Below are 14,450 nucleotides of genomic sequence, written 5' to 3'. Positions count from 1 at the left end.
TTTTTTGTATAACATAGTTACTTTAAACATTAAATGTAATAAATGTGTTGATTTCCAATGGGAATTTTTATATGGAAAATCAATATTTGCAATATTTGAGGTTTTTGATATAGCAGTTTAAACAATAGTTTAAACCATCAAAAACTGCCATGGATCAAAAACTTGCCAACCCTGTTCAAAATTAAGACTTAATCATGGTTCGTACTCTTCCAACGAAAAAAAATTCAAGGACTATTCAAGCACTTTTCAAGGTAAAACTTAAAAATTCAAGGACTATTCAAGCACTTTTCAAGGTAAAACTTAAAAATTCAAGGACTTTTTTTACAAAAGCATATTTTTAGCATGAATAGGCGCATATTTAATTTTGATTAAAACTTTCAGAGATTACATTTCTACCTACTTTATTTCACATCATCTGTAATGAATAAAGGAGGCCACATACACATATATATCATACAAAACATATGACACATTGAATAACACAGTTCGTGCCTGTCAATTTCCTCATTGAAACATAGTTTAGTCTCTAAATATTGCAATTAATTTCCTTTTAAAGACTAAAAAAAAGAACTCTTCTAAAGATAGAAAAAGATTAAATTATTTCTTTCATTAATGCTGGAATAATTTCTTTCATTAATGCTGGAATAATTTCTTTCATTAATGCTGGAATAATTTCTTTCATTAATGCTGGAATAATTTCTTTCATTAATGCTGGAATAATTTCTTTCATTAATGCTGGAATAATTTCTTTCATTAATGCTGGAATAATTTCTTTCATTAATGCTGGAATAATTTCTTTCATTAATGCTGGAATAATTTCTTTCATTAATGCTGGAATAATTTCTTTCATTAATGCTGGAATAATTTCTTTCATTAATGCTGGAATAATTTCTTTCATTAATGCTGGAATAATTTCTTTCATTAATGCTGGAATAATTTCTTTCATTAATGCTGGAATAATTTCTTTCATTAATTCTGGAATTTTTTCATCAATTCTGGAATAACTTTCATAACTTTTGGAGTAATTGCTTTCATCAATTCTGGAATAACTTTCATAACTTTTGGAGTAATTGCTTTCATCAATTCTGGAATAACTTTCATAACTTTTGGAGTAATTGCTTTCATCAATTCTGGAATAACTTTCATAACTTTTGGAGTAATTGCTTTCATCAATTCTGGAATAACTTTCATAACTTTTGGAGTAATTGCTTTCATCAATTCTGGATTTGTTTCTTTCGCTAATGCTGAATTCTTTTATTGATTCTAAAATTACTTTATTAATTCTGGAATTATTGCTTTATTAATTTTGGAATTATTGCTTTATTAATTTTGGAATTATCTCTCATTAATTTTGGAATTATATTTCATTAATTTTGGAATTATATTTCATTAATTTTGGAATTATATTTCATTAATTCTGTAATTCTTTCATTAGTTCTGTAATTCTTTCATTAATTCTGTAATTTTTTCTTTCATTAATTCTGTAATTCTTTCTTTCATTAATTCTGTAATTTTTTCTTTCATTAATTCTGTAATCTTTCTTTCATTAATTCTGTAATTTTTTCTTTCATTAATTCTGTAATTTTTTCTTTCATTAATTCTGGAACTATATCTTTCATTAATTCTGGAACTATATCTTTCATTAATTTTGGAATCATATCATCGATACTGAAATTATTTCTTTCATTTATTGTTTTAAACTCCTTTAAACAACTATGGATGCCATTAGAAAATAACGGAGATGCGCCGACATTCAACGCGTCACGTGATCTTCCAAGTAATTATATAGACCAGTGTTTCTTAACCTTTTTCTGCCAGTGGCCCCCTTTGAACCATATTTTTTTCCTCGTGGCTCCCCTGTCGAGACCAATCTTATGGTGAATTAATGGCCTAGAATTTATTGAGCTCCCCGCTAGTCCGAGTTCTATTCAGGATCGTCTGAACATCATGGGTGCCCTCTTAGGCAAAGTGATGCTATGGTAGTCCCATACTTAGCTGGAAATAAACAGTGTGCATATTTCCTACGTATTTTCAAAATTTATTGTACTATACAAAATATAAGGTGGGGTCATTTATGGACATGAGACCCCCTGGCATGACCCCTCACAAGAGTGGGACTGACAGAGCTGCAGCCCGGAGCCTGATATGGTTTTCATCATTTTTGTTTTTCACACTATAAATTTAATATAGAGGAGGGGTCTGTGAAAAATCTAGCCGAGGGCCTGCGAAAAACCCCATCCTAGGGAACCTGCTGCAAAATGTAGGCGGTGAGGCCCGGGTGGGTCCATGCCCAAAGACGGCCCTGGTTTTATGGGTGGCTTTGTTGGATTCTGTAAGTGTATTGTTACTAAAAAAAAATATATAAAAGCTTTATTTCTACCCACCTTAATTTTTCTTCTCAACTCTCTACAGACCTCCAAACCACCTGTCATAGCACCTTTCTCTATTTTCTTCCGTGGCCCCCTTCGAAGTATCCCAGTACCACTAGGGGGCCATACGGTTGAGAACCACTGATGTAGACCACTGACGTCATACCAGCGCCAGTACTAGAACGCGGGAGGGGGGGGGGCAACTGCCCCGGGTGGCAATTTTTAGGTGAACACCGTTATAAAATTATCGAATCCCGAATTGGTGGGGGCAGCAAGACAATACAAAAATCCTAGTTATGGCCCTGCGTCATACTCCCTCCAGTAATATAAGCTCAATGGATTTCAGCGCCGATTCACCCATTGAAGTACAGCTTGCATTTGGCGACATTTTTGTCTGGCACACTCAGCAACCAATCTTGATAAAAGGGATTTTTCAGCCACACAAGTAATTAAAAGTACACACACTTGTTACTCATTTTTTGTTTTCTTTCTTTAAAGAACCTTATACAACCTTAGACAGCATGGGCGGAGATACGGGGGTGGGGGATGTGACGTTGACTGATCTAATGTATATATGCATATATGAATTGACATCATCGTGTCCCCCCCCCCAGACTTCCAAGCAGGGGCGTAGCCAGAAATTTCGTTCGGGGGTGGGGGGGGGGACCAAAGTGACAGAACAATGGATTTGGCCATCTTTTTCCCTTTTTTCGGTCATTTTCTCACATTTCGGGGGGGGGGACACCAGACTCCCAAGTCCCCCCCCCCCTCGCTACGCCCTTGCTTCCAAGTCAATCTCCGCCTATAGTTGACAGTAATCAGAGGAAGCCTCGCTCACTTACGGACCGAAAGGCTGAAATTATTTCGGCAAAAATTATGACACTTTTTTATTAAGATATTGATTTCTCAAGTCCTCCAGAAAAAATACCTAGTACAAAAGTTTAATGACTTCCAACGACTCCAAATACGTCTACATACGATCACAGGATACATGCTACCATAAAGTCGGGTTTTCCTAGAAGTGGGTTGTTGCAATACCTTCTAGAGCAGAAGGACTTCTACTCTAGAAATAGGTATTGGGGGCCAGAGCGTGCCGACTGAGCTGAAGAAAAAAAACAACGATCAGAAGTTCATTTTGAACTCTAGCTTTTATTCCATAAAAGTTGCAAAGAAAAAAAACAAGATCATTTACGATCATAAAAGAAATAAATAAATAAAACGGCCGACAAATAACAACCGACAATCTCAGGGAGAAAAAAAACAATCCAACATAGACGCGGAAAAAAACCAGCCTATAGTACAAAGTCGAGCTCCCGTGAGGGTGAGAGCATGCCGCCAGCGATTTACATATTGCGTCGGGCCGAGCGGTTCCACGTGCACAGAGAATAAATAGAGAAAAAACATTCCAACATAGGTTTTTGGCGCTGCATGAACCAAACTGTATCATTTCGCGTCGACAGAAACGTTTTACATAATCACACTACGTGTTTGTGTATTCCTACCGTGGCGCATCAGCTCACGGCCCTGCTATCAGCTACTCTGTCATCTGCATGCTCTGGTTTGAAGGGAAGCATCGAGCTCGATGAAGGGAAGTGAAAGAAAACAAAAATGAAGAGAAGATCGGTAAAACGAGTGGCGCACAACGCATTTGACTCCTCCAGAAACAGTCGGCCAATCACGCCCGACGTAAAACACTGCCGTGTGAGGCTTGTTGAGCTCTCTAGGAAAACAGTCGAACTTGTTTTCTTATTATTGATGAGTGGACGGCATGTCATGCTGGGCGATTCACTTTGCACGCGGCACAAAAAACCTGCTCCTACGAAAACCCGGCTTTATAATAATGGGGGAAAACGTGCTTTAAATCCAATTATCCAGGGTTATTGGCTACTAAGGCTTTTTCCCTGTGCTTTGCACTTTTTTAAGGACGTCACTTACGAAGTAAAAAAAAAAAAAAGTGGCGAAAACTTTTTCGGAAAACACAAATTTTTCAAGGACTCTCACAGAATTCTTGAAAAAAAATTCTTTTTCAAGGACTCTTATTTATTTTCAAGGACTTTCAAGGCCTTGAAAATTAACTTTTTTTTTTCAAGGACTTTTCAAGGTCCGTACGAACCATGTTAATATTAGGTAACCAAATAAGTTCAGAAAATTCTTTTGTAGAGCACACTGAAGTCAAAATTTGATAACTTTATGAAGCGCAGATACACACTGACTTGGTGTGTGTGATGTTTTAATTATATTTTGAAAAATACTGCCTATAAAATGTTTGCTCATTTGATATTTGAATATACCCTAACAGTTTTAAACATTAAAGAATTTAAATGCTCTTCTTTTTTTAAAATAAGCATTTCAATTTAGTATAAATTCTTGCCACCGTTTATTATTATATTTAATATGAAAAATTAAGATGATCCCAAATTATTTACTCAAACTTATTCAGTCTACCTGTACCCCTTTCTCAGAAAAAAAATTAAAGTCCCTCGACAAAGTAAGTAATGTACTGTGTTTAAGGAAACCCATACCCAGGGATGCTGGGATTTGAAGAGGACCATTTAACTGTGGATGTCTTTAATATAGTATATTCCAAAGTTTAGGCACAGTAAGAAAATTGCAACAAATTGAAAATTAGATACCCCCCCTGATTGTATCAAGCTTGTAGGAACCCCAAGATGGGAAACCATAATGGCCTTGCACATAGAAAAAACCCTTTCTCTCTCTTTTTTTATCTACTTTTACTCCATCTGTATGCTTATGGCAGGGCCGTCATTTCAACTTTTTCTGGGCCTGGCTTATGGTGCTATTTTGTGGGAGTGACAATTGTTTCTTGTTTTTCGACTGCTACCCCCAAGGGAAAAGTCTGCCCCGAGGAGGCCAGTGCAGAAAGATAGCTGTTTTTGATTTTAGACTACAACTTCTAGATTTTGTGCATGGAAAAACATTTCAGGAAAACATAGGAAGCTAAACTTTCCTATAGATATAACCATGGCCCCCACAAGGGGTGGGCTGACAAAGCTCTAGCCCTGAGGCCCGGGACGATTTTCACAGTTTCTTTGCTTTTTCACGCTATAAATTCATCATAAAGGGGCCCGTGAAAGTCTGGTCGGGGGCCCGCAAAAGGTGCCAGCCTAGGGGCCCTGCTCCAGGATGTGGGGGCCATGGATATAACTACTGGGTATTTGCAATGCACTACAGTGAGACATTAGAGTTCCCCTAATTAAGAACATTGAAATTAATTTTTTATAAAGCCTTGAATTCTATGCTCTAATTGGCAATTTGACATAATAACAGATGTTATTAAAATCGCCAAGTATGGCTGCAAACGCGAATGACACGTGTGTCATCAAGCTCTTCAAAAATAAGTTAGATTTGGTGCTTTCAGCACTCTCTTCGAAGCATAATATGGATAAGATGATACGTGATGGTGCTAAAGCAGCAACGAGTGAAATGTTAGGTTCTCTTCAGTTGTTAGAAGCTTTAATTATTTCAAAAAGCTCTAGTGTCGCATCGTGTTCATTGTCCATCTCTGGTGCCAAGCAAGTGAAGCCTATCACCTACTCTGCCGCCGTCGTCAAATCGTCGCCAAGAGGGAAAGTTCTTGATGATGATATTCAAGGTGCCAGCTTGCCCAGCTGTCCTTCGAGAATTCTTCCTCCTATAGTGACGTCATCGGAAGATGTCAAGGAATCCCCTGGGGCTACGTCTATTGATGTCCTCAAGCCTAAAAATGTGGTTGACTATGCTACCTCTGCCTCCAATGAAGATGGTTTTCGATTGGCTGTGAATCGGCGTCGTAGACGTCGAGGAGAAATTCTCGGCTCTCGTACAACGTCTTGCTTATTTGCGGCAGCTCCACCTCGTCGACCCCCTTCGCAGAGTATTTATATTGGTCGTTGTGCTCCTAGTACATCTGCTGAAGACATACAGGAGTTTTTAAAACAGGAAAACGTAGTTATCAATGAATGCTTGCTACTAAGCTCCAGTAGCGCTGCATATGCCTCTTTCCGCATTGAAACGGAAACCAGGAATGCTGATTTCTTGCTCTCGACACCGTCCTTTTGGCCCAGAGGAGTGATTGTAAGGAAATTCTTCTACCCAAGAAGAGGAGTACAGAATCTTTCCGATGAAGAAGCCCATGCTATACCTTCTGGTGAATCTGCTAAGGCTACTTTGCAGAAAATGCCATGCGACAATGCGCATCCCAACACTGACATTGAAATTGAACCGCCTTCTGGGATTCTAACAGCGGAGATAGTGAATTCTGTCAATGAGTCTTCAAGTGCTGCTCCACAGAACGAAATTCCTGGGGAACCAGCAGATAATTTGAGTAACACTAACATCGACTGACTATCAAGCACTTCTAAAACAAACACTACAATCACTGGTAAAAATTTCACTATGTACTATCAAAACGTTAGGGGTCTTAGAACTAAATTATCCATGATCAAATCGTCTATTTCGGCTCATAGTCACGATATTATTTGTTTGACTGAGACTTGGCTTCATCATGACATCATGAATAGGGAATTCATTGATGATAGGTATACGGTTTTTAGAAAAGACAGGTATTCCAACTCCTTAAATAAAGGAGGGGGTGTACTGATAGCAGTTAAAACTAAATTCGTGGTCAACGAGATAAATCTTGATGAAGTTTCTTGCGAGGCAATTTGTATCAAGATTTTCCTTGAATCGGGTAAAGTTTTATTTTTGTGTATTGCTTATTTTATTCCCAATTGTAGCACTCAATGTTATATTGATTTTTTTAATCTTTTTGAAAGAATGAATTTGTGTGATAATTATGATCTTCTTGTGGTGGGCGACTTTAATCTCTCTGAAATCAATTGGTTCACTAATTTTAATTACTCTAATTCTAGATCTGTTTCAGATCTTTCAAATTTTATGCATTTGTTTGATTTAAAGCAATTGAATTTTATATTTAATCACTTTAACAGAATACTTGATCTTGTACTATTTTCTAGTCGTTTTTTCTCAATTGAAGTAACAAAAGATGATTTACCGATTGTGCCTATAGATAAACATCACCCGGCTTTGATATGCTCTTTTTCCGGTATTCGTTATATTAGACGTACTGTTAATAATTCTCGTCGTAGTTATTACGATTTCAAAAATAGCGATTTTAGATCATTGTATTCAGTTTTTAGCAATTACGATTGGAATTTTTTAAACTTGTGCAATAATGTTGATGATGCTGTTGACATGTTTTATTCTGGCATCTACTCTGCCTTCAACAATTATGTCCCCATCAAATTTTCATCTAAACATAGATATCCTCCTTGGTTCTCCAAATATATTATACATTGTATTAGAATAAAGAAAAAATTCCGCAATAGGTATTTGAAATTTAATAGAATTTTTGACTTAATGCAGTATAAACTTTACAGAGCCAGAATTAAATCTGAAGTTATGAAGGAGTATAAAAAATATATTTTTCATATTGAATCATCACTGAAAAATGACCCTAAAAAATTTTGGTCTTTCTGCACTATCAAAAATAGAAATGTTCCTTTAAATATGAAATGTAATAATAATTTTTTGTCGACTACTTCTGATACTGCAACTGCATTTGAGAATTTTTTCAAGTCTAGCTACATCACCAGTGCTACAAATGATATCTATATCTCCGATACGGCTTTTCCTAATTCTTCTAATGTTACCATTGATAATATTTCTGTGGATGATATTGTTCATAGTATAAAGAGACTTAAAGGCTCTTCTCTAGGTATGGATGGTGTTCCTTCTTATATAGTTAAAGCTTGTGCTATAAACTTTGTTTTTCCGTTGCTAATTATTTTCAATTTATCAATTAGTACCAAAATTTTCCCTGCCGAGTGGAAGAGAGCAAAAGTTGTTCCCATCTTCAAAAAAGGTGACAAATCTTGTATCGAGAACTATAGACCTGTTGTTATTTTATCTCCGTTCGCTAAAATCTTCGAATCGATACTACACAAAAAAATTTTCAATCAGATCAAGTCCTGTATTTCTGCGAATCAACATGGTTTTGTCAATGGTAGGTCTACTGTCACTAATCTCCTGAGTCTTAATGCCTGTATTATCGACGCCATACATAAAAAACGACAACTTGATGTAATATATACAGATTTTTCAAAAGCTTTCGATCATATCGATCATGGAATTCTTATCAACAAAATTAGTAAAATCGGTTTTAACTCTGACTTAGTGAATTGGTTCATTTCCTACTTATCCAACAGAATGTTGTATGTTTCCTATAAATCCAATTTAAGCCAAGGTTTTGTTGCTAGTTCTGGTGTCCCTCAGGGATCTGTGCTAGGCCCGTTGTTATTTATCATTTTTATCAATGATCTATCCGCACTTTTCAAAAATTGTCTACTCTTTGCGGATGATTTGAAGATTTTTAAAAGCATTGATTGTATTGATGTATGTTATAGCCTTCAAAATGAGCTGTCTTTACTTCACGAATGGTGTTTACTTAATAGACTTAATCTCAATATTGATAAATGTTTTGTTCTTTCATTCACTCACAAAAAGAATCCAATCTTTTTTACGTATATCATTAATAATAGCCAATTGCTTAGAAGAACCTCTGCGACCGATTTGGGAGTTATTTATAGTACCAATTTTAACTTTGCTGATCACATTAAAAATCTTTGCTCTGTGTCATATAAAAAACTTGGTTTGCTTAAAAGAATGTCGAGAGATTTCAAGGATAGTAATACGTTAATATCCCTTTTTAATACGCTTATAAGATCTAAACTTGAATATGCTTCAATTATCTGGAACCCATTTCACGCTTGCCATATTATGAGTCTTGAAATTATTCAAAACAATTTTCTAAGGTATTTATATTTCAAAAAATATGGTCCTTATAACAATATTCTATCTGCCACACATCTACGAAACAGTTTCAATGTCAATAGCTTACAAAAACGCAGAGAGTACTTGCTCGTTATTTTTTTCAAGAAACTGTTGACTAACCAAATTGATTGTATACCAATTCTTAATGAAATCTGTTTCAATATTAAGTGTCACAATACAAGATCTAATTGTTTATTTGCCATCAAATCATATAATACTAATATTGGTAATTTCTGTGCTATAAACAGATTTTCTGAATTTTATAATCCGCTTCCTCAACATCTGGATATTTTTCATTCGTCTGTTACCGACTTTAGAAGATTTTTGCTGTGATTGCGTTGTATATATCTTTGTATAGAATTTTTGTATTTTGCGTAATTCTTTGTTACTTTTTATTTGTCTTTTGTGTACTTTATCATGTCGCTTTTTCTATTCTGTGCAAATTTTTATTTTTACTGCAAGCTGTAATTGGGTTTAAACCTGTAGCTTTGTTTTTATAAATAAATAAATAAATAAATAAATGTTGTAAATACCATTGAACTAGACATTTTAATACGAAAAGTGAAAAGGTCTAAAGTTTGTTTTTTCAAAACTCATCAAATCTGTGAAAGAATGAAAATTCGTAAATAATTAAGCAACATCATGCAGATCTGAAGCACATCATGATAAATGCATGCATCAGTTGTGCAAGAAACAATTTTGTCAATAGAATTTGTTTTTAATTTATTTGATGCTGAATATTTATGGTGATATTTTGTGAGAGTGAAAATTCTTGTTGGTCTGGAGCAGCTCTCTATCACTTTGATTCCCGACCACCTCTAACAGCTTCACATCATCTGCGAATTTAATTTTATTTAAAAGGACTGTGACCAATCAATGTGACTGACAACATTATAGACACTTTCATAGCATGCACAGCAAATATTTTGTTGAATCATGTGACAACCAATTTACTTTAACATAGATGTGCTTGTTTTGGCTAATTGCAAGCACCCTTACTGACCAAGTGATGATTAAATACAAGGGCTTGAGAGGAATCAAACATTTGGGTGCCAGCCAAATTTCTTAGGAGACAATCATGATTTTTTGCTAAAAGAAATAGCCATAAATAAGGTTTTCTTGTACTTTTACTGTGTTAAAAGACGTAGTGTAATGAAATCAGAAAATTGTCTCTCATCCTCAGACTTCAATTCAGAAACTTAGTCTAATTTAGCAACCACATTTAATGAAGTTTAGACATCAATACCAATCTTTTAGTCGTCTGCCATTTGTCAAGCCCTGATTAAGTAAATATACTAGTTTGGCAAAAAATATAATAATATGAATCAGTGAATCTTTTCTGAAAGCTAATAGAAATGTTATCACTTGATGACTATTTTACGCAGTGTATGCAGATGTGAATCAGCTTGATTTAAATGAGCTTAGTTATTATTGTGGAAATCAAGGAAAAATCATATATAAATCACGAAATTTAAATTCAATTTTTCCTTTATTTAACTTCAATGATATTGAAGTAAGAGTAATCTTGTGTGATATGCATGTTATATTGAAATGTGGTGAGGTTCTTGATTAAAAGAAATATGAAAGATCTGGTAAATATAGACTTCAGCTAATTTTCTAGATACAGTGCAAAAACAGGTGCATAACTAGGCTGGGCACTGCCCCGCACGAATGGGGACTCCACAAAAATGTACACTTATTTTGCATAATAATAATCCTTTGAAGGGGGCCCTATTCATGTGCTTGTTTCTGCACTGTATCAAGAAATTTGGCAACTTTATGAAGTGGGAAAAGTGAGAAAGTCTAAAGTTTGCTTGTTTTTTACCATAATTCACCCAATCTGTGAAAGAATGAAAACATGTAAATAATTAAGCAACATCATGTAAGTCTAAAACATATCATAATAAATGCATGCATCAATTGCACAAGAAACAATTTTGTCAATAGAATATATTTTTAATTTATTTAATGCTGGATAACCCTTTGGTTTTATTGAATCACAAGAAACCTGCACCATATTTTATACCTAATAACCACCAGGCATTTACTTTAAATTTGGGGGAGGGGGTAACCCTCATGAATAAAAGCACCCTAATAGAAAAATGGTAATCCATGAAGTTATATATATAATTCAGGCTCAACGATCTTTCATGTTACATAAACACAGACTTTTGTTCATATTTCTTGCTTATAGTTTCTTTGTTTATTTTGTATTGTTTGTTTGTTTATTTATTTAATCTGAATTAAATTTGAGAGAATAGGTGAAAAATATTCATTCCTAATGATTAACAAAATTTGTTTTAACTAATAAGCAGTCAGTTAATTTAAATAAATAAAAAAAAAAATATATATATATATACAGTAAAAGCTCGTTAAGTCGTCACTCCGGTTATGTTGTCATATTTCTTCAGACCCTTCCAGCTCTCATAGACCACAATGTTATTAAACCCTCATTTACTCGTCACTAATTTCGGTTAAGTCGTCACTATGAAAAAGTTTGAGAAAGAGGAACAGACTATTTTTATGGCTCCCATTTAAAAAAGAGCTTGTTAACAGCATTGCCATATGCTTAAAAGTCACCATGAAATCCAAATATACCCAAACGGAACTGTTTAAGTAACAAAAGTTACGCTGGGGAAGTTTATTTGCCTTATAAGGTTTTTGGAATGTTGGGGACTGTCCAGGCTAGATCTCATTTCTGCCTGGGCTCCATTAGAGAAACTGGACAAACCGCGAGACACCCAAGCTCTGTCACAAGAAGCAACGTAAGCACTTCGCCCCACCCTCAAGGCAAAAACCAAAATTTATTGATGTGTCAAATTGTGCATACATATGGTGCAAGGAAATCAAAAATTATGTAAATCAAAGAATCAAATTAATCAAGTTAAAGTCAAAGTGCAACCCGCGGGCACGGATAATAAATAATCATAGAAAGCATGGGCTCTACTAATTTAGGGCTTGAAATTTAAACAAAATATCTTTGTTGAAAAAAATTAGACATTCTTTCCCAAGTTGAGGTCTTCTGTTTACTTTTCCTGGCGCAGGGCCCCTCCACCAAGTCAAAAGTGTTCGAGATTATTTTGTAGTTGTATCAAACTACTGATGAAGAATAAAAACAATAAAATTAAATTTGTTGTATATGTAAAATTAATGTGCAATAGAGAGTTCTGTTATGAAGAAAAACTACTTATTCAAACAGTTGCTCTGTTAGTCTATAAATGAAAAATTACTAGTATAAATCAAAGTGTACAGTACATTTCACCACAATAATTTAAGTAATCAGAGATAAAAAAGATAAAAAATTGCTATTATATTTTTTCTTTCGCAATCGATAAATTTTATTTTGATTATTGTTATTTTGTAATTTATATAGTTTATTTATTATTGTTATTTTGATTCATACTTTAATAAATGTCATATTACTTTCAATTTATATGATTTTTGTAACATTGCACATTAAAACTGACGGAACTCCGCTTAAGCCGTCATAACTTTTCAATAACTTGAGGTGACGACTTATCGAGGTTTTACTGTATATATCTGAGAGATTAAAAAAGAAAAAAACTGATTTTTTCATATCCTGGTTTCAAATCACTAATACTCGCTGAAAAACTGCAGCAAAAAATATTACTACCTTGGCAAGGTATGATAACAAAAGATCATATTCTGAGGAAGAAGAAAATTCCAGAAACAAACTAAGATGTTCATAATGTTGATCAAATGGCTCTAAAGCATTTCGTGCAAGTATCATTCATTTGCTGGTGCACATTTATGCCTTATTTGTTCAGAAATTAGAATTTTGTTGCAAAAAGGTGAATGTTTCATAAAACAGACAGTGATGTTAGATCCTGATATTCCATAACAAAACAAGCTATGCATTTTCAGTGGGTAAGGAATCTTAGTGCGGAAGATGTATTCATGATACGGGTGCCCCCCCCCCCCAGCATCAAAAGTGGAGGCGACTGATCTAATGTATATATGAAATGACATCATCATCATCGTGCCCCCCCCCCCCAAACTTCCAAGTCAATCTCTGCCTATGGATGTATTTCTAATTTAACAGATTGAAAAGTTTAAAAAGTGAAGTGTGCAAATGCAACTGCAGTTATTTAGAATGTAAATATATTTTATATATTGATTATGTAACGAGGAATTTTTGGGTAGGAATCAAAAATAGAATGAAATAATGAAATTTTATTTGAAAAAAAACTATTTTTTATATTTGCTGTCTTATACCTACCCTCATATATACATTCAAAAATAATAAAATTTCAGAGAAAATTGGGAGTATGCAGTGAAAATCAACTTCTGTCATTTTGACCAGCATCAGTCCTTCTAGGTAGAACAAAACATTGGTCCTTCTAGTGGTAATTTTTTGTAAACTGCTATAATGATTCTTGTATGTAAGAATTTCTATTTTGTATTTGGTTGGGGAAGAGTACATAGATTTATGTTCAGAAAAAACATATATTGCAAACTTTTTAACGAATTGAATTTTTTCAAAAATCCTCTTTTTTCATAACCATAATTTCTCTTGTTTAATATAGTATTTGTTTTCTTTACAGTTCACACATATCATGAAATTCATCATTTGTTGAAGAAAGAGGAAATTGATTTCTGTCTTTTGCACACCGAACGTTTTGAGCAATCAAAATATTACTTGGCTATTCAATCTATTGAATATATAAATTGTCCTCTTATGGATAGTGTAACTCGTGGAATGGTATGTTGAACAGACTCATTATACTTCCTGTTTCATGAAGAGACTTTAAAACAAATGCAAATTCTACGGTTAATTTTGAAATTAAAATTAAAGTAAAATATGAAGAAAAGATTAGCATAATGGGGTAAATTCAGCTTTAATGGCACGCACCCCTATGAAATAATCATTAGAGAAGGAACAAAATATTACTGCTCTGAAGCTATATTCATGAAATTTGGCCAAACATTTTGGTTCATGACGTAAAGACCAACTCAAAAGGGTTTTTTGAAATTCAACCCATAGGGGGGGGTTAAAAGGTAGCATAGAGAAATCACGCCAAGCCAAAACCACTGAAGCTACTCGTGAAATTTTGCCAAAAGTTTTGGTTTATGACGTAAACAGGTAACTAAGAAATAGTTTTTCGAAATTTGACCTCAAACAGGGTGATAAGGGGTTCAATGGTGGCATTCATGGAATTTGGTCAGTAGTTTTATTTTGTGATGTAAAGACTAACTGAGAATTGTTTT

At 34.3% G+C, this 14,450-nt stretch overlaps 1 protein-coding gene across 11 annotated transcripts in view; it reads left to right on the top strand.

Moving 5' to 3' along the window:
* Window positions 1-14,450, top strand: part of LOC149074117 (uncharacterized) — a 420,692-nt gene that overhangs the window by 305,733 nt on the left and 100,509 nt on the right. For 9 of the 11 annotated variants that reach the window (XM_089246238.1, XM_089246241.1, XM_089246237.1 and 6 more), the window contains one exon: window positions 13,787-13,944. The exons of the other annotated variants lie outside the window; for them this stretch is intronic. In XM_089246238.1, coding sequence (XP_089102364.1) covers window positions 13,787-13,944 — 158 coding nt within the window. The remainder of the gene's footprint in view (window positions 1-13,786; window positions 13,945-14,450) is intronic. 11 annotated transcript variants of the gene reach the window in all.

The sequence above is a fragment of the Pholcus phalangioides genome, unplaced genomic scaffold (assembly GCF_987345545.1).
Source record: "Pholcus phalangioides strain wild (caught in Gottingen) unplaced genomic scaffold, Ppha-v1.0 ptg000017l_1, whole genome shotgun sequence".
Classification (NCBI taxonomy): domain Eukaryota; kingdom Metazoa; phylum Arthropoda; class Arachnida; order Araneae; family Pholcidae; genus Pholcus; species Pholcus phalangioides.
The sequence above is the reverse complement of the archived record's forward strand: the minus strand, read 5'-3'. Positions and strand labels throughout refer to the sequence as shown.